This window comes from Trachemys scripta, chromosome 3 (assembly GCF_013100865.1).
Source record: "Trachemys scripta elegans isolate TJP31775 chromosome 3, CAS_Tse_1.0, whole genome shotgun sequence".
Taxonomy (NCBI): domain Eukaryota; kingdom Metazoa; phylum Chordata; order Testudines; family Emydidae; genus Trachemys; species Trachemys scripta.
The window spans coordinates 11,225,603-11,246,905 of record NC_048300.1 but is presented as its reverse complement, the minus strand read 5'-3'; the positions used below and the strand labels follow the sequence as shown (position 1 = coordinate 11,246,905).

At 41.4% G+C, this 21,303-nt stretch overlaps 1 protein-coding gene across 1 annotated transcript in view; it reads right to left on the bottom strand.

Moving 5' to 3' along the window:
* Positions 1–1,936: 1,936 nt before the first annotated feature.
* Positions 1,937–21,303, bottom strand: part of ANKEF1 (ankyrin repeat and EF-hand domain containing 1) — a 30,543-nt gene continuing 11,176 nt past the window's right edge. The window contains exons 5-10 of the mRNA XM_034764122.1: positions 19,420–19,543; positions 17,678–18,497; positions 10,267–10,493; positions 8,428–8,618; positions 5,129–5,263; positions 1,937–2,901 (exon numbers count right to left, since the gene is read on the bottom strand). Coding sequence (XP_034620013.1) covers positions 2,749–2,901; positions 5,129–5,263; positions 8,428–8,618; positions 10,267–10,493; positions 17,678–18,497; positions 19,420–19,543 — 1,650 coding nt within the window. The 3' untranslated portion in view covers positions 1,937–2,748. The remainder of the gene's footprint in view (positions 2,902–5,128; positions 5,264–8,427; positions 8,619–10,266; positions 10,494–17,677; positions 18,498–19,419; positions 19,544–21,303) is intronic.

The following is a 21,303-nucleotide window of genomic DNA, read 5'->3' as shown; positions in this document are numbered from 1 at the left end:
GCCAAAGACGACATTGCCCTTAGTTAATCATAGCAGTGATTACCTAAGGGTAGGCTATTTATTACTATATTAATGAGTAGCTGACATTAATGGTTGAGAAAACTCTCCCAGCTAATTCCCATGATATGCCCGTGTCCTGAAGGTTGTTTACCTTCTGAAATAAATGACTTATGAATCTTCCCCCTCCCCCATTTCTATCCGTGAAGTCTGCTTTATTCTGGTGTGTATGATTTATCAAACCGATCCTGATGCTTTATCTGTATGTACAGATACAGCTTTATTCTTGATCATTTGTTGTCTGCCACCTCATCCTCCTTTGCACGGTTCTCTCTGAATAGTTTTCATACAATTATTTTATTATTTTGAACTATCTAGGTACAAACAGAAGTTTCACACTGACGGTCAAAGATACCATGCCCATATAGTGAGAATCCCCAAACAACTTATGTCCACCCAGGACACCCTATTTCCCTTGAAAGATCTCCATTACTCTGAAATATACAAACTACAATACCAGTAGTACTGGGACATTCTTCCACGCTAAGCATCTTGCCCTGAGAATTTTCATCAGGGCTAAGATGCCAATTCTATTCTAAATAATTACATGTTAAATAAGGTCATTTTAAGTTGCACATAATATTGCACTGGGTGTATTCATCTTCAAAAGAAAGGAAGCACAAGGTCTCTGTTGATGTAAAGTCAATGGAACTATGTGCATTTATACTAGCTGGGAACCTGGCCCCAACATTTTCAAATGTCAAGCACATAGCTCATTAAGAATTATTTTCATAACAAATGGTGTCTAAATCATTTGCTTCAAGTTTCTGTCTCCATACCAGTGAATAGTACGTCTATCGTCCTACATGCAATTAGGGTAAAAAGCATTGGGCTCATTTGGGTAACTGGGCCAGTAAGAGGCATGGGTAGAGAAGTGTACAATACCACCACTATTAAAGTCTCAATCCTGCAGTCTTTACTCAGGCAAAGCTCCCACTGAAGCCCATGCTATCTTCAGCAGTGCCTGCGCACACCCATTAAGGGCAATGTGGCTGCACAGGTGTCATTGGGGGCAGAATTTGGTCTGCAGAATCTTTATTACTGGGGATAATGCACACGAAGGAAAGAACCCAGCTTGACTCTCAGATTTGGCAGGACTGACAGAAAAAAACCCAAATATTTTCACCCTTGTAAACTGAAAAAAATGGATCTAGAAATCATGGAGACACAAATATAAATACAAGAATTGTCACAGTAGGTCAAACCAATGGTTCTTCTAGTCCAGTATCATGTCTCAGAAACATACTTCTGAGGGAGATGCCAGCATCTCTGCAATGGAAAATTATAGAATAACCTAGCCACAAGGAAACTTTCTTCCTAACACATTCAACTAGTAATTGGCTTAGGCTCTGAAGCATGAGGGTTTGTATCCCTTATATATATATATAAAAAAAAGTCATATCTAAAGTAACTATGGCTGTTCTCATAATCCATATTAATGTCTACATCTTGTACTAAGTTATTGTCCTCAGATATATAGTAGCGGGGAGTTCCACTGGTTATTTATGCCCTATGGAAAATTTATGTACTATTTAAATGACACATAACATCATGTTGGGCGTTTTCATCTTCAAACAAACAAGGTGTCTTATAATTCTCTTTTTAAGTATGTTTTCAACCAGTTTTCCTGGTGCTAAAACAAGATCCCCCAGTCTATAATTCACAAGATCACTCCTAAGCCCCATTTCTAAGGTAGGGACAATATTCACTGGCCTTCATTCCTTGAGTATAGGACATCCACTAACTTCAAAAGGCCCTGTATCAAGCCCCAGGAGAGCAAAACTACACTCCCAATACTGGTGATTATTTTTGAAAGAACATAAGAGCGGCCCTACTGGGTCAGACCAATGGTCCATCTAGCCCAGTGTCCTGTCTTCCAATAGTGGCCACTGCCAGATGTTCCAGAGGGAATGAACAGAAAAGGGCAATTTCAAGGGATCCATCCACCATCATCCAGTCTCAGCTTCTGGCAAGTTTGTTGAAAATATACCAGCGGCCTGAGCCACATGTGTGCTGCACTGGCTCAGAACTGGAGTAAAGCAATACTGAGCGAATCCCTGCATTTGTCCATTTTGCAAGTGTGTGTGATGGGATATGAAAATATCAGTTCAGCAATTAATACCAAAACTACTCATTACTCATCTATTTTCAAATTTTAACTAATAGGAACGATGCCATCTACCTCTCTGGCGGATGAGGCTTTCCTCCCGACTGTCCCGTAGCACTGGCTAGGAGCATCCCAATAGAGGACTTATCCTGCTTGCATTTTAACCTGTTCTTTTTTTAAAAAAATATCCTAATAAGAGAAGGATAAATAAAAACCTACTTGCCCTTAGATGAGTCTCGCCCTGTGTTCAAGAATATGGCAACATAAAGCTGTAGCCAACGGTGCCTATGTTTATAAATTAAAAAGGATGCATCGTTTTATGGAACTAGAGTCTGCATACACTGATCAATCAGGGCCTGATCCTTTGAGGATTCTAGAATCTTGGTGCAGGTCAGCCTTTTATAAGATTAAGCCCTTAACTACAGGGAAACTACATAATTGTACAAAGAAAAGAAAAAGTTTTGCTACAATTTTATCATAATTGAGGGGCATTAAATAAGGGTAACATGATTCTGTCTTCAAAAAAGGAGCCTCTGCTTTTAAGCCCTTTCTGAACTTTGATGCACAGAACGGCATGAATTAATTTAAGACGCCATTTCTAACGCACGGGCTTTTCCCATGAAATTCTTCTTAAATGGCATCATGAAGTCTTCAAAGTCCACCTCATAAGTAAACCGCTCACGATGCAATTCCCGCTTTCTTATTAGACTGGCTGTTGTCGCTTCCGGGCTCCAAGTCTGGAAAACAAAGGTAAATAGAATTGTAATAATTAAGTGCTAGTATGTTCTAATTAACTAATAATGCTTATGCAATTGTCTTAACATTTTTGATATAGTTTTTTTTTAAATTAGAGTCAATATCAGACAGACAAACTATTGGTTATTTAGTTGAATATTTGCTTTATCAGCTGGAAGATCTGTGATTTGAATCCCGAAATTCACCATGATATTACATTACTTCCAGCCAATTAAGGGTGGAAATTTTTAAAAGCACCTAAGGAAGTTAGACACCTAACTTTCATTGACTCCCAATGGGAACTGGAAACCTAATTCACTTATAAGCTTTGGAAAATCCTACCCTGTGTCCCTTAGATACTTTTAAAAAACCCACCCTAAAAATAGTCTCTATAGTTACAAAACCTCTTCCTCATTCAGTAAAATATTCGTGGGCATGGGAGGGCACATCCAGCATTGCTTCCTGCTTCCATTCCTGGCACAACCAAATAGCTTTCCCAGCTGAAAAACGTCATAGTGACAGAGTCCCCCAATGTAATTTCCAAACGTCTTTAATAGCTGCAGGGAAGCATATGCCACAGGCTCTTTACCATTGTCGCTTCAAAATGAATATTTGATATAGAAAAAAATGGGTGTCCAGCACTCCTGCTGAATACCCAGTGATGGCATCAAAATCTGCAGCTTTGTGTGACAGAGGAGGAGGCCACAGACCTTTATTGCAAATGGAGCATTGTAAGTGAGGACAAATGTTTACAAACATGCTTTGAAAAAGGACTGGGGCCTGACTGCTCTGTCAGTTTGCATGTGCAACTCCCACAGATTTCACCTGCAACTGATGGATTAATAGGGGTCCTGGCGTGTATATTACCTGTTAATTGTTACAGTAACACAGGGACTGCCATTCTGGATCTGAACAGTGACCCATCCAGCCCAGTACCCTGTCACCAACAGTGGCCAGCACCAGCTACTTCAGAGGAAGGTGCAGTCATGGGATAATTTGCCCAAAGGGAAAGTTTCCTCTTAAGCCCCATCAGTTACAAGTCAATTTATGCCTGAAGCATGAGGGTTTTTACAGCCTTTAAAGGTGTTATTTATTTTTAACATACATTTAATATAGTTACAGTTATACTATGGATCCACATTAAATGTCTACTCCCTTTTTGAATCCTGTTACGATGTTGACCTCAGCGATATCATGTGGCAATGAGTTCCACAGGCTAATTGTAATTTCTTTAATTTATGAAGGAGAGGAGAATGACTCAGAAAAAAAAATCGGTTGTCTTCAGCAAGGTCTTTTCCTCAAAGATTATTGTTTATAATAGGAAAGTCAAATAAATTAATAACATAACTGACAAGTAAGTAGACAGACTCCCTAGAATGGATTTAAGCCAGACAAATGACAGCCCTGCTCTTTTAAAGGTACTCTCCCCTCTGTCTCCAAAGCAGCCATTCTTATAGCCCTTCCCCTTAATAGCTGTAGAAGAGGTGAGGAAAACTGATCTGGAGTTAACCCCTGGTACACTAGGATCATCCTTACACCCTGATACAACTTCACTGTCAACACTGGAAAGCATCTTTCTCAGAGAGAAACCACCTGAATTTTTACAAGGTTATTGCTCTTTGATCAACTGATTTGTAATAAAAATACTGAAGGCTATTAATTTCTAGAATCAGAACAAAATGATTTCTCTTAAGCAGAGCAAGGAAAGTGACACTAGTTATGAAAGCCATGTTTCCAAATCACGCAAACAAAAGTGGTATATTTTTGAGATTTCTGAATATACTGGGCCAGATTCTCTGCTGGTGTTAATGGGTTCAGCTCCACTGAATTGACTTTGGGTACGTCTTCACTACCCGCCATATCAGCGGGTAGCAATCGATTTATCCGGGATCGATATATCGCGTCTCTTTAAGACGCGATATATCGATCCCCGAACGCGCTCACCGTGGACTCCGGAACTCCACCAGAGCAAGTGGTGGTAGCGCAGTCGAGGGGGGAGCCGCGGCCGTCGATCCCGCGCCATCTGGACCTCAGGTAATTCGATCCAAGATACTTCGACTAGCTGAAGTTGTGTATCTTGGATCGATTCTCCCCCACACACACACTGTAGACCAGCCCTTTGACTTCAGTCAAACTATAGATATTTACACCAGCAGAAAATACAGGTCTATTGTCGTATTCGTTTCAGTATCAAAATGCAGCAGTATGAGGCTCTGCTAATATACTTACTTTTCTGGGTGTGAATGTGATGTCAACTTTCTTAGTAGCTCCACTGGTTATTAAAGAATTCAGATGAATAACATTGTCCTTAAGGGATTCTTTCTTTTCTTCAAAAATAGATTTTTCTACGATTGGTGGAGGTGGCTGCAAAAGTTTAAGCACAAGACAAATATGTCACCCTTTCAAACACTGTTCATAATAGTTGTTGTAGGATATTTTTTTACCAGCCAGCCAGATCAATGTGTGTGTGCAACCATTCTAGAAAGGATTTTTATTATTGAACCATTTTTAAAATAATGTGTAAGCATTTATATTGGAAATAAAAACGAGGGAAGCATTTTAAGAATCTGGCGGGTGGATGCAGTTCTTGGGAATTTACAGATGAAACATTAACATTTGCAAAGAATCGGCTGACAAGTTTAGAAAGCTTGATGCTTTTTCCATGTATCACAAGTATTAACTAGCAAGCCTGCAAAGAAAAAGCCTGAAGGGCATCTACACCAAGGGGGTTAACCAGAGTTTGACTTCTAGTCTCAGTCACATTCTCCCTAGGCTGTCAAGAGCAGGATTACTGTAAGGAAAGCACTTTTAGTCCCGGAGGGAATAATTGCATTGTGTCTCTAAATAACGTCCCCTGGGGCTGATTAAGAAGCAGCGCTGATAAACTCAGAAGAAAGTCACGACTGAAAATGCCATAACTATGATGAAGTTGCTAAGGCTGGTGTTAGAATGTGTATTGGGGGAAAAGATCAGGTACTCAAGGCTCTAGCTGGGGTGCAGAGAACACACCAGGGAAAAGAACACTCAGAACAGAGGCAGGGTTTGAAAAATATGACTCAAATAGCTCAACATCTGAAGAGGCGGAATATGTGATAACTGCAGACTCACTACTGGGAAAAAAAGTCAAGGGGCTTTATCCAAAGCCCACTTAACTCAATGGAAGTCTTCCTGTAGACTTCAAGGGCTTTGGGTCAGGCCCTATATGCTGGATGTAACAAGGTTTCCTTTTAACATATCAGAATCATGATGACAGTAAAGATTATATGAGGGAAAGGGACATTTCTCTACCTTGTATTTAGGTACCAGAGAACACACAATTCCTGGAATATCACACAGTAGGCAGGACAGTGGGCTACCCTGCACTCAGATAATTACCCAATCCACAGTTTTAGCTGATGAATGAGTACTACACGAGTTCAAAGCAGCAGGCGAGTGTCATTCAGAAACCACATGTTGCAAAGTACAGACTTTAAACGAAGTAAATACTCTTGGTGAGGGTCAAGTGCTACAATAATACATTTTGATGCCCACAACTAGGATAGCAATTATGTTCCTTGCACGTTTTCAGTGGCCAAATCTATTGACACAGCCAAGGCCACACAAGCACCAGAGGGTTCTGGGTACTGACTGCGTGGCTTAGCAGAAAGAAAGGCTGAAGTTGTGGGTAAAGGTCTGACTCTGATGATCTGGGTTCTGTTCGTGGCTCTGACAGAGACTTCCTGTGTGACCTTTGGAAAGACACCTAACATACTTAGATTGAAAGCTCTTTGGGACAGTGACCGTCTTTTTGTTCGGTGTCTGTACAACACCTCGCATAATGGGGTCCTGGTCCATAATCGGGGCTACTAGGTATACAGTAGTACATATAATAATAAACTCTTCCATCTGCAACGCTCTCCACTCTCATGGTCCATGCTGCCAGGCGATTGCTCCCTCAGAATTCTTTACCCTGGCCCCGAAGCAAACTGTGGCTATTCCTGTTCTAGTTTGAAGATTAGGCAGAATGCTTCCCACAGCTCCTGCTGGGCCCGAGGGGTTGCACTAAAGAGCTGCAGCTAAACACTGACAATCGAGCTCTTCTTCTGTAACGTTCTCCAGATCTGTGACGTCCAGACTACCCCTCAATCACTACGTCCGCTTGGTATGAACCTCCAGCACACACTCTCAGGGTATCATCCCTCTCACCACAGGTCAGCTCAGAAGCATGCAGACTTTACAAAGAACTAAATTCCAACCCAATCCAGCCTGCAGCACCACTAAGATTACATTTTGGAAAGTCTGATCTTTAATATCCTTATCTCACGCTCAATCTCCCGGGATAGTAAATAAGGGTATTGCAAAACTTTTTTTTTAAAATGGAGTCATGTTGGCAAAAAGTGTCTTACATGACGCCAGGAGGTAGTGGGTGTGACAACAGTACCTGGCGGGGCACTAGTAACCGTGAGGAGAGCGCTGCTAAACAGGGGTTCAGGGACCAGAGAAACAGAAAAGCTTAAGTTACTGTGGAGCTGAAATGCTCCTTATACCATTTGTCTGGGGGCATGACACCCGGGCTATTATTAAGATGAAAATAGCACATAGAGGCCTATGTGATGGGCAGTGTCCCTGCCCCCAAAGAGTTTACAGTCTAAATAGACAAGACATTTTTCAGAGGGGGAACTGCCCAAGGTCATAGAAGGAAGCCTGAGTTAGGAGATCGGGGTTCAATCCTGTGGGAATGTATCATCCTTACGCCAACCTAATGGAAAGTTCCATGAGGAGAAAAGGGTCATGATGGGACACTTGCCAGGCAATGGCTCATGGCCTTATGTAAGGCCCCCTGGTGGTCTAGGGATTATATAAAATGAGGTAAACAAGGTAATAAATCATGGCCTTATGTAAGGCCCCCTAGTGGTCTAGGGATTATATAAGATGAGGTAAACAAGGTAATAAATCATGGCCTTATGTAAGGAACGGTTGAACCAATCGGTGTGGGGCTATACATGTGATAAACACATGATTCTCCTTCTTGTCCAATCGGTAGATGTGTGATTATAGCCTAATTGTGTTATGTAATGTTAAGAAAAACTATAAAAGAAAGCTTGTAATAAACAGAATTGGATTCAGCTTGCAACCACATTGGTCGTGTGCTTTATCCGCTCCGCATGGAACCCCACACAATCCCAGATACCCAAAGCCTTAATCCTTTCTCACAGTCTGTAAGTATTTTGTGGAGCATCTTTATAGCTTTTGTCTGGAAAATAAATGAAGAAAACCAGCATTTTAGTAACTGTTGGCAAATCATACAATCATAGACTAGCAGGGTTGGAAGGGACCTCAGGAGGTCATCTAGTCCAACCCCCTGCTCAAAGCAGGACCAAATCCCAACTAAATCATCCCAGCCAGGGCTTTGTCAAGCTTGATCTTAAAACCCTCTAAGGAAGGAGATTCCACCACCTCCCTAGGGAACCCCTCCAGTGCTTCACAAATCAAGTCAAGTCGAATCACCTCCTTGGCTGTACTTCGTTACCCCAGGCTATCTATCATACCTCCTCTTTTGCAGCTTCAGCCTCCCCCCGCGGGGGCTTAGCAGCTGGTTTAGGCTTGCCAGCTTTCTTCCCTTTCTTCCCTTTCTCTGCTTTGGTTTCTGGTGGTTTTGGCAAACGGTCCAGTTTTTCTTGAAGCAGGTCAATTAGTCGAAAGTCAGCGTACGCCTTTGCAATGTCCAAAGTATTCTGGCCTTTTAAAAAAAGAAAAACAAAAAGCAAACAAAGTTCATGATAAGAATCACGGTCAGTAGCTGTCAGTAGCCATAAAAATAAACAGTGGCCCTGATCACCGTAATTGCATAATGACACTGCAATTCACTGAACTCAATTAGAGATCAAGCCTGCTAACCATGAAACACATGAGTTGTGCTCACTCATGCTAGCAGGACGGCGTTACTTTAATAACTTTAATAACATTTATTCTACTGGGAGTAGTTTCTGATGCATGACATCTATTGGACGGCAGACTGAAGCAAATGAGACTCTCCCACTACATCACGTGAAAACCAAGTAAACTAGCAGAGCTGCACTAGATCCCTCTCTCTACTGCTGCTAGACGGTAATAACCTCTGGAGAAATTCAGATAATTTTTGTTGTCCCTTTTGCTAACGCAGAATAATATCTATCCCACTGCTAAACAGGAAGAAGCACATCAAACAAGTGCCACCTACAGAATTAAAAGTAAAAACACAATGGCCATTACAGGTGATCACAATTAAAACCTTTACAATTTTGCTTTACATAACTAGCATTCCCTCATTATTGTACTCACTAATAACCATTTGCAAACATGGAGCCACTACAGTCCTAGCAGAGTTGTTTTCAATTACACTCTATTTCACTGCAAAAAACGTTGTTAACCTAGAGTTAAGCTTGAATCTTCACATAAAGAATAAATAAATAAAAAAAAAACCCAAATTCTTGAGACTCACTTTTTTCAAAAAGCACAAAACGACAGAAATCCTGAATAGAAAGTATCATAATGCCACTATATAAATCCATGGTATGCCCACACCTTGAATACTGCGTGCAGTTCTGGTTACCTCATCTCCAAAAAGGTACATTAGAATTAGAAAAGGTGCAGAGAAGGACCACGAAAATGATTAGGGGCATGGAACATTTTCCATACAAGGAGAGATTAAAGAAACTGGGACTGTTCAGTTTAGAAAAGAGATGACTAAGTGATATGATAGAGGTCTATAAAATCACAATTAGTCTGGAGAAAGTGAATAGGGAAGTGCTATTTACCCCTTCACGTAACAGAAGAATGAAATTCACCCAACGACATTAACAGGCAGCAGGTTTAAAACAAATGCACGCACAAGACAGTCAACCTATGGTATTCGTTGCCAGGAGATGTTGTGAAGGCCAAAAGTATAGTGGGGTTCAAAAATACTTAGAGAAGTTCATGGAGGATAGATCCAGCAATGGCTGTTAGGCAAGATGGTCAGGGACAGAACCCCATGCTCCGGCATCTGGCATTGGCCATTATCAGAGACAGGATACAGGGCTAGATGGACAACTGGTCTGATCCAGTATGATCATTCTTAATGTTCTTAAAATGTAGGTTCCATGTAGTAAAAACTAACCCTAAACACTGGAAAATAGGAACATGCCTGCTAAATTTACTAAGACAACTTTCACTCTATCCCCAGAGCACCATGCTGACAACAACCAGAAATGTATTACAGCCGGATCCTCAAAGAACATACCACTTCATTTTATTTCTTTTACAATATGGTCCACCGTCTCAACAAAGCTTATGTGTAACTGAGAAAACCTCCAAACCTTCTACTGCCTTTTTAATCGAAAGTGACCACAAATAATGTGGATATTTACCTTTTCTGTTTTCCATCTGGACTTTCGCACCAGAATCAATTAAATATTGCACTGAGTCCAGTCTACAGCTCTCAATAGCTCTCATCAGTGGGGTGGCACTGTTGATTGTAACGGCATCTATCGCTGCTCCAGACTTCACAAGCAGTTCCGCAATGTCCTGTTGACCTGCATGGCAGGCATGGTGCAGAGGAGTCCACTTGAAATTGTCAGTTGCATTTACATCAGCCCTGTAAATAAATAAAACATAAGAACATAAGAATGGCCATACTGAGTCAGACCAATGGTCCATCTAGCCCAGTGTCCTGTCTTCTGACAGTGGCTGGTACCAGATACTTCAGAGCATGGGTTCTCAAACTGGGGGTCAGGACCCCTCAGGGGGTCATGAGGTTATTACATGGGGGTCAAAAGATTTCAGCCTCCACCCCAAGCCCCACTTTGCCTCCAGCATTTATAAAGGTGTCAAATATATTTTAAAAGTGTTTTTCGTTTATAAGAGGGTTTGCACTCAGATGCTTGCTATGTGAAAGGGGTCACCGGTACAAAAATTGAGAACCACTGCTTCAGAGGGAATGAACAGAATAGGGCAATTATCGAGTGATCCATCCCCTGTCATCTAATCCCAGATTCAAACCATTTCACCTCTAGCGACACCCAGAGCATGGGGTTACGTCCCTGACCATCTTGGCTAATATCCATTGATGGATCTGTCCTCCATGAACTTCTCTAATAAAGAGGGACTGTGTACATATAAAGATGAATGCAATTGCTGTATCTATATTGATTGTTTCACAATTCTAGGTCCAGTAAACATTAAATGCATGACGTTACTTTTTAAACATAAAAAGCCTTTTTGTGGGTTTTCAACTCACTGTCATACAGCTTTGAAATATTTTAAAATACCTGATGTGGCTTATCGTGGAACTAAATGAATTTGAGCAGTTTGTATGGCTGATGACCACTTAACTAAACAAGAGCAACAAAAATGATTAAAGGTCCAGAAAACATGACCTATGAGGGAAGATTGAAAGAAATTGGGTTTGTTTAGGCTGGAGAGGAGAAGACTAAGAGGGGACATGATAACAGTTTTCAAGTACATAAAAGGTTGCTACAAGGAGGAGGGAGAAAAATTGTTCTTCTTAACCTTTGAGGATAGGACAAGAAGCAATGGGTTTAGATTGCAGCAAAGGAGGTTTAGGTTGGACACTAGGAAAAGCATCCTAACTATCAGGGTGCTTAAGCACTGGAATAAATTGCCTAGGGAGGTTGTGGAATCTCCATCATTGGAGATTTTTAAGAGCAGATTAGACGAACATGTGTCAGGGATGGTCTAGATAATACTTAGCCCTGCCATAAGCGTAGGGGATTGGACTAGATGACCTCTCGAGCTCCCTTCCAGTCCTACGATTCCCATTTTGGAACAGCTGTACGGTGCCTACTCACATTACGGTGAGAATGCTTCCATAAGGAGGGGAACAATAGGGTTGTCAATGATTCATGACACTAATCAAACATGTCACTTTTATAGTGCTGCTACCACTGTCCTTTGGCTTCCATTTGGACCACTTGGACCACCATTTCTAACCCTTATGGCTGTGTTTTACATTCTTTAACAAAAGCTCAGCATTCTTAGATTCTTTTTACCAGAACAATTCCGGTTGATTGTCACTTGAAAATCTGCCCTGAGTTAAGGGACTGCATGGTGCTCTGCTGCTTCAGAAGCAATGATCCAGGGGACAGGAGTCTGCCACTGAGCTAGACTAAGAGTTTACTTTTCTCACGTGAGTTGACTCAGCTGTGTTGGCTCATTCCGGGAGGCAGAGCCGCAGCCTCTTCCTGTCCCTCAGGGGCCTGCCTCCCTGTACAGGAAGGGGCGTAGTAGCCCTACAAAGAAAGGCTGCTCTCTCCACAGCGTCCAGGATAGCGAGTAGGCACTTCACACTCCTGTACGGGCATACAGGGCAAGCAGTGATCTTGCCCCTAATGGAAGAGGAAGAGGAGATGAGATCGGCACTTGCAGTGGGGGTGGGATTCCCAGCTTGAGGAGACATATTCGTGCTAGCTCTGATCAAGCGAGCACGTTAAAAAAACAGAATGTAGGCATGGCAGCATGACTGGCAGGAGGGGCTGGCCACCCCAAGTACATACCCAGCTGAGACCGTAGGTATGTACTTGGGACCGCTAGCCCCTCCCACCGCTTGCGCTGCCATGGTGACACACTATTTTTAAGCACGCTCGCTAGCGCATGTCTCTGCAAGCTGGAAATCACACCCCCAGCTCCAAGTGTAGACGTACCTGGAGAGGTAGAACGGGAGCTTGAGCTGTGGATAGGAGAAGTAAGAAGTGTGAGAGGGGAGGAGGGAGGGAGGGAGTATGGGTTAAACACAGATCTTACTTCCACTGAAGCCCAGGGTAAAATTTCCATTCAATTCCAAAAGGAGCTGGATCAGGGCCTAAACTGAAGCAGGTCTAAGGGCATGTCTTCACAGCACAGTTAGCTCATGTGATCATTCAAGGGTTACTCTTTCCTCAACTCCCATCCACTCACAAAAATCTCCTGGTCAAGTTAAATGGTGCTTTAAACCCTAGGATGCAGTGACTTACAGTAACTCATGCCCGATAATCCAATCACACTGTGTAACTCCAGTGTTTTTTTGCAGTGTGATTGCGCTCACTGGGGCCTGGTTACCTCTAGTACAGTAACTTGAGCTAACTGATGCAGTGAAGACAAGCCACACTAGATGTGAGGCAGAAACCCTTCCAGGTACTATCTCTAAATTCCAGTTACATCATTTATTTCAGTTCCCCTCCCAGTTTAACATTTTCATCTCTTCCACAGCCCAAAGAATTACGGCCTATGGACTCCAAATAGGGATGACAGTGAAGGGAGACATGAAAGAGAAGCGCATCCAATTATCAGATCATTTCCTTTGATTTTCTTTAGATTTTTCTCAACCGTTTTTTTTTTTTAAAGTCAGTGCACTCGATTTTATTTTGAACTAGTTACATCCTAAAAGGGATGTGGCCAAGTAGTTTACTACCTAGATTTCACAGTACTTTAACGTATTCTAGAATCAAATAATATTCATGTTTGCTTTTAACACTAAACAGACTCTCTCTGATTATAAATTGCCAGACCTCTGGCATAAATCAGTGTAGCGCCACTGAAACTAGAGTATCTATGCTGATTTATACAAGCTGATGATCCAACACTGCATGCCTCTACAGCTTTAGGTTAGAAAATTACAGTATTTCTTTAATTATTCAGAGCTAGAAAGAATCAAGATTGATATTAAAAACTTCACACTGGTGTAATCGGGGGCGGGGTGTGTGTGTTTTCAGTATTGTTTATCCAGTTTATCCTACACAGCAGTTCAGCAATGATGGCATGACAGAAGTGAAATGTGCAACTTGAGAGAAAGCATAAGAGTTAGGCTAGTAAAAGAATAAAAATATTTTATTTTACTACAGAACAGAAATAATCAACGTTGCTGCAATATTGTTGACATAGCTGCTTCATAAAATGTGACCTGAATAGCGATTCTGATTATGCCTCTACACTTTCTACATCTTATATTCAGACTTTTCCCTCCTTCTTCCATATTCCCTTCTGGTTAATTTCATTTTTTTAATATTTCCCATTCATATTTTTTGCATTTGCTTTTTATTTTACTCACTCTTAATTTTTTTTTTTACTTTTTGGAAATGAAAATTTACATGCAAAGAACTGAATTAACAGAAATGCAGTAGTCTGAAGGACTGTCTCCAGTCCAAGACAATTAGATCCAGGGATGTAGACACCTGTGTGCAAGCCGAAGTTAATGAGGCCCTGCATGCGTGCAGGGGTCCATCCATGCAGGACTGGGACCCAGTTGATTATGGTACACCTCTCTCAGGTGGAGCTCAAAACAGGAGTGGCCCCATCAGCCACTTCTCCTGGCTTCTCACTTCACCTATGTTCCTTCGCAGTTATCAAAGGGGAGAAAGATGCTCCCTCCTGTTTTCAAACAAGCCACAAGCTCCTCCCACAATCCTCCCCAAAGCTGCTGCCTCTCAGAAGCCCCACTGTGTGGGTTTACAAGGAGTAAAAGACCTTTGATAAGTTCTTCTCCAAAACCCCCTCACACACATGCCCCAGCTACATCAGCTTCATTGTATCTGGGACTGTCCCATAGAGGTACAATGTGGAAACTGCTGAACTGAAGCATCCATTAGAACATTAGTCCAGGAGCCAATACCAGATGCTTCACAGGAAGATGCAAGAAACCCCGCCGTTATAAGATGTTTCAGGATATGTTTCTTCCTAACCCGCTCTGGCCAAAAGGTGACTTTATGCCCTGAAACACAAGGGTTTGCATTCCATCCACACGTCTTTTACATTCTTTACTAATGTAGTCCTAGATGGTCTTGTAATCTATATAAATGTCTAATCTTGTTTAAAATCCCGCTAAAATCTTGCTCTCAGTGACATCTCGGCAATAAGTTCCACAGGCTAATCGAGTGTTATTTGTTTACCAGGTTTAAATTTGCTGGCTTTCAGTGTCATTGGATAACACTTGATCTGGTGTAAGAAAGTGGGGGAGGGGAAGTGCTCAATCATCTCCATACATTCATTATTTTATGCATCACTATCATTTCCTATTCATCTCCTTTCTGGAGTCAATGAGCCACAAGCCTTCCAGTCTCTCTTCATATGCAATATTTTCCAAGCCTGCAATTATTCTCTCCATCTGTTCACTGAACCCTCTCTGCTCCTATTTTATCCTTTTAGGGACAAGCTGATCAGATCTGAACAGAGTATTCCAGGGGAGGGCATAACGTTGATTTACACAGGACTTGTATGTTAGCACTGTCTCTTGCTGTATTTTTTTTAATCAAACGGATTTATAAACCTGCTCCAGCAAAACCGTGTAAATAAACCACAGCACGCACTGCCGATTTATGTTCAAACTGCACCATTTTCTAGAACCTTAGATGAACATACAGAACACTTTGTATTCCACTCGATATGGTTTGTTGAAAGACCATGTTATAAAAAGGAGCCCAGTTAGATTCCCATAGCAATATTTTCACCATGTACTGAAATTCTATCTTGCCGAAAGGTGCAAAGCTGACATTTACTATGGCACTTTACCTCTGAATTTCCTGTTTTTGTCTGTTTAAAATCCCAAAATTAACATTGCTTCACCATGTTACAAGGTCCAAATGTTAAAGATAAGGGGCAAAACTTATCCTAGCTGTAACTCCATTGAACTCAATGGAGGTTTGATGAAGTCAGTAAAGATTAATTGGCCCAATGAGCATAACCACTGGACCCCAAGAATGCACAGGCTTAAACATGTACGTAACTTTACAAATGTCCCACTAATGTTAGTGGAAGTGCTGAAATGCATTAAGCTGCATGAGTTTAAGCCTCTTCAGGATTGGGGCCTGTAGGCAAAAGAGGCCTTACTGGAGCCCTACACACAACTAACAGTAAGAACCAAAGGCTGTGAACCAGAAGAAGCCTGGCCCTGGCAAAATTTCAATGCACCAGGTATTAGCTAACACCAAGTAAGCACATTCCAGGCCTGAGAGGATGGTACAGGAACACCCAGAGTTCTCAAGTAATCAGGGCCAGCTCCAGGCACCAGCTTGCCAAGCAGGTGCTTGGGGCGGCCACTTAGGAGAGGGGCGGCACGTCCACCTATTCCACGGCAATTCAGCGGACGGTCCCTCACTCCCGCTCAGAGTGAAGGACCTCCTGCCGAATTGCTGCCGCAGATCGCGATCGCGGCTTTTTTTTTTTGCGCCGCTTGTGGCGGCAAAAACCCTGGAGCCAGCCCTGCAAGTAATTGCATGAACACATTCCCAGGAGATGGTTCAGGGACAGACAGACCCCTCGTAAGATATTGAAGGAATGACAGGATAATGGATGAGGATGTTTTATTAAAACTAGCAGGTGCAAGGTACAAGAAAAGAATGAAAAGCATATGGAATGTAATACGTAACGTCTTTATATCAATGTATAAAAGAAGACGACATAGGAGGGGCATCTTTGTGCTGGCCTAGGTGATCGGATCCTAGCATCCTGATTGAGCTGGTACCATTGTCACAGGCATACATATAGTGGTGTACCTGTAGCTCCTATGGGGCACTGGAACTATGCTTTGTTGACAACGAACCTGGCTGAGCGCCTTCAACACTGAACCGAGCCCATGGTCTTTATGAACAACATTGAGGTCTGCTGAGTCAGCAAGCCGCTGGTGAAGCTGACAGATACAAGAGCACGTGCCAGCCTCAGCAAGGGTTCACTAACAACAGAGCCTAAGATTGTAAATAACTTAGGGTGACCAGATGTCCCAATTTTATAGGGACATTCCCGATTTTGGGGTCTTTGCCGTCTGGTCACCCTAAAGTAACTGCTCACCCTTGGAAATGGGAATTGCTACATGTAGAGAGTAATGCTAATGTAAATGTCATTGTCTTTAAAATTAAAAAAAATAAAGGTTTTTTAAAAACCCATCACACTTGTGTGTAGCGATTTTTGCATATAACATAACATACTGCTCTTTTGTTCTCCTCTTTGAACAGACACCCTGTCGTGCTCTGGTATAGCCCTATAGTCATTCAGATAAATACCTAAGGGAACATCTTCCAAATTACTTTAATGAATCGTTAACTATCATTCAAAATAAAAATCCTACCTTTTATTATGAAGATTTCCCTAGTGTGTCTGCTGACTACAATCTGCTGCAGAACTTTTAAAGTGGTGAATATATTAGATAGCAGTGTCTGACTATAGCCTTAAGCCTGATCTACTCAGCACATGTGTCAGCCCGCTGTGGCTGTAGAATAGAAGTAACGCTTTTATGCACCAGTCTCATTCACACCTTTGCCTCTAAAGGCAGTGGGAATCAGGAGATCCCAACTCTGCCACAGACTGCTTGTGTGACCTTGGGCCAGTCACTTAGGCCAAAGCATCCACTAATTTTGAATGCCTCCATTTTTGGAATGCCCAATTTGGGACACGCCAAGGCTGATTTTCAGAGGTGCTGAGCACCTGCAGATCCAATTGACTTCAACTGGATATGTAGGTACCTGGCACTTCTGAAAGACCAAAAGCTCAGACCCCCTCAATTAGCAAACACTCTGAAAATGTTGGCTTTAGCCAACTTTGAAGATCACCTTTAAGTGCTTCTGTTTCCCCATCTTCAAAAACAAGGATCATAACAACAATACCCTACCTCATGGGCGTTATGAAGCTAAATTCATTACTGCTTGCAATGCTTTGATTGTAGAGTGATAAACACTATGCAAATTCTTAAGAATAAAGTTAAATATCTCCAAGTTTTTTTTCTTTTGTGTTTAAATGACTATCAAATATATACACTGTGCAAAAACAACAAAAACAACTCTCCCCACAAAAACTTACCCCTTCTCTAGAAGATATTTCACAGCATCCATGTTTCCACTTCCACATGCAGCCATCAAAGGAGTTTTATAATATACATCTCTAATGTCCACTGGTACCCCCTCTTCAAATGCTTTTTTCAGTGACACAATGTCTCCTGCTTTAGTAAGATAGTTAATCTTGGTGTAAGTCTTCTCCGGCTCATCAATGTACCACACAGAGTCATCCTGCAAAGGATGTTCAGGGGGGTGATCCCGATTAAAGCGGTTACCATCGGTCACATTCTGATAGGTCTCAATCATGTACATAGGGGGCCCGCCGTCTATTCGGCGTGGGTACAAGCTCTCTGGAATGATGCAGATGGGCACGGGGATGGAGAACTTGCCTTTCTTGGCTTTTCCTTTCTTCCCTTTCTTCTTTTTGGGTCCAAAAGACGAAATAAGATAGGCTTTTTGCAAGTATTTGGAACCTTTAAAGAACTCTTCAATGTTAATCCCCCCAGCACGAGACTTATCATGTGCCTGGGCAACGGTTTGTATTAGTTCAGCATCCACAAAATCACACTTCTCCTGAATAATTGATGCAAAATCATCTTTGCTTATTGTTCCATCACCTCTGTCCACCACCTCAAATGCCTCACGAAGGGCTGTCTGGTGTTCTAAGGACCAATCATGCAACTTCATCGCCCAGCGTGGATTGTCTTCCTTCGGTCCCGGTTTGGAGATTTTAGCATGGAGTCGTTCAATTTTGCGCAGTTCCTTTGATGCTGCTTTAAAACCACCTTCTTTGGCAGTCATTCTTGGGGTCTTTGTTAGTAGGTTCTTCCATTTAGGATCACAGCCTAAACATACAGAAATCGTTTTACTGAAAAAACAAGATGATGTGTAAAACTAGCCGAGTCTTAATTCAGATTTGCTGCAAACTGCTGCAGATAATTATTAACAGGGTCTATCATTTTATACTGTCTGGGATCTACACAGAACTATTAAATTGCACTTTTTAACTAGGGAGTGGGATAGTTATTAAACACAAATACACAAAAACTACACTGAAAGTATTAAAGATTTTATGTAAACCAATAAAAGAAGCCATGAAGAGCAAAGCTAAGGTTGAAATACTATTTTTAACTCACCATTCTGTACCCAAGAATTGAAGTTTGGCTATGTGTGGTGCCATTACTTAAAATGGTTGGACCTCATGAACAGAACATGAACAGATTTTGCAGGTTCATGTGGAAACAGTGAAATTCCAGGTGTGTCACTGACTTTGATTTTAGTCAGTGTGACCACAGCTTCTTTGAGGCCAGATCCAATGCACATGGCGATTAAGGGGAGTCATTCCGTTAATTTCAATAGGCTCTGGATCAGTCCCTTTAAGTGATACAATGATTATTTTCCTATGAAATGTAAAAGTTTCAAAAGCAGCTGTGGACACTCACTTCTGAAACTCATCCCAATGCTAATGGAGTATCGTTCCCACCTGTATATGCCTAAATACTTAGCCCAGCGTAGTTTTAAATGACTCAAATCTATTGAGCATCCACGGCCTCCCTTGAGAATTATTCTACAGGCTCACAGCCACACAGTTAGGTAAATTTTCCTGACAATCTGTATTTGTCAGTGGATTAAATGCTCATTACAAGTGCAGCTGTGACAGTTCTGGAAAGTCAAATCCTCCATTTATAGAGACGTGAAATCCTGTATTTAGCACAGAAGACAAGCAAAGATTTGTATGATCTATGTAAATACACATTTTTTGTTTACCTCTTTGCCCTATAAATTTGCAGCAATCCGCAAAACCCCCAGCAGCAGCGTAATGAAGTGGCGTGTTCCCATTCATAGCAATGAGCCCCACATCTCCATTATAAGCTGAAATAATTCTTAGGATCTAGAAAAGCAAAGTCAATGCCATTAAAAACCCTGCACTAAAATGACTGGGATTTGTTGGTTTTTAACAAAAAAATTTTAATAATTAAAATTAGGGTTGTCAATTAATCACAGTTAGAGTGACCAGATGTCCCGACTTTATAGGGACAATCCCGATATTTGGGGCCTTTTCTTAGGCCACGTCTACACTACCCACCGGATTGGCAGATAGTAATCAATCGGGGATCGATTTATCGCGTCTCATCTAGACGTGATAAATCGATCCCTGAATCGACGCCTGTACTCCACCTCGGCAGGAGGAGTAAGCGGAGTCGACGGGGGAGCACTGGCGGTCGACTTGCCGCCGTGAGGACGGCCAGGTAAGTCAAACTAAGATACTTCGACTTCAGCTACGCGAATAGAGTAGCTGAAATTGCATATCTTAGATTGATTCCCCCCCGCTAGTGTAGACCAGCCCTTATATAGAGGCCTATTACCCCCCCACACCCACTGTCCCGATTTTTCACACTTGCTATCTGGTCACCCTAATCACAGTTAACTGAAGCGATTAACTCAAAACAGATTAACTCGATTAAAAAATTAATTGCGATTAATCATAGATTTAATCGCACTGTTACACAATAATAGAATACCAATTTAAATTTATTTATTTTTTGTTTCTCTACATTTTCAAATATATTGATTTCAATTACAATGCAGAATACAAAGTGTACAGTGCTCGCTTTATATTATTATTTTTATTACAAATATTTGCACTGTAAAAAAGATAAAAATTGTATTTTTCAATTCACCTCATTCAAGTACAGTAGTGCAATCTCTTTATCATGAAAGTGCAACTTACAAATGTAGATTTTTGTTACATAACTCCACTTAAAAACAAAACAATGTAAAACTTTAGAGCAGGGATAGGCAACCTATGGCACGCGTGCCAAAGGCAGCACAGCACGTGAGCTGATTTTCAGTGGCACTCACACCGCCCAGGTCCTGGCTACCGGTCCAGGGGGCTCTGCACTTTAATTTAATTTTAAATGACGCTTCTGAAACATTTTAAAAACCTTATTTACTTTACATACAATAGTTTAGTTATATATTATAGACTTATAGAAAGAGACCTTCTAAAAACGTTAAAACGTATTACTGGCACGCGAAACCTTAAATTAGAGTGAATAAATGAAGACTCAGCACACCACTTCTGAAAGGTTGCCGACCCCTGCTTTAGAGCCTACAAGTCAACTCAGTCCTACTTCTTGTTTGTCTCAGTGATTGGCTGAACAAGTTTGTTTACATTTACGGGAGATAATGCTACCCACTTCTTATTTACAGCATCACTTGAAAGTGAAAACAGGCGTTCGCATGGCACTGTTGCAGCCAACGTTGCAAGGTATTTACATGCCTGATATGTTAAACATTCGTATGCCGCTTCATGCTTCGACTTGTAGACTGCACGATCTTTTGTTTATCTTTTTTACAGTGCAAATATTTGTAATAAAAAATAATAATATAAAGTGAGCACTTCACACTTTGTATTGTGTTGTAACGGAAATCAATATATTTGAATATGTAGAAACACATCCAAAAATATTTATAATACATTTAAATTGCTATTCTATTATTGTTTAACAATGCGATTAAAACGGCGATTAATCGCAATTAATTTTTGTAATCGTTTGACAGCCCTAATTGAAATACTGTGTAATCTATGCCCACACTGTGCAGCTCTCTGTCCCTCTCCACTGATTAATCTACATATAAAAGTTTATG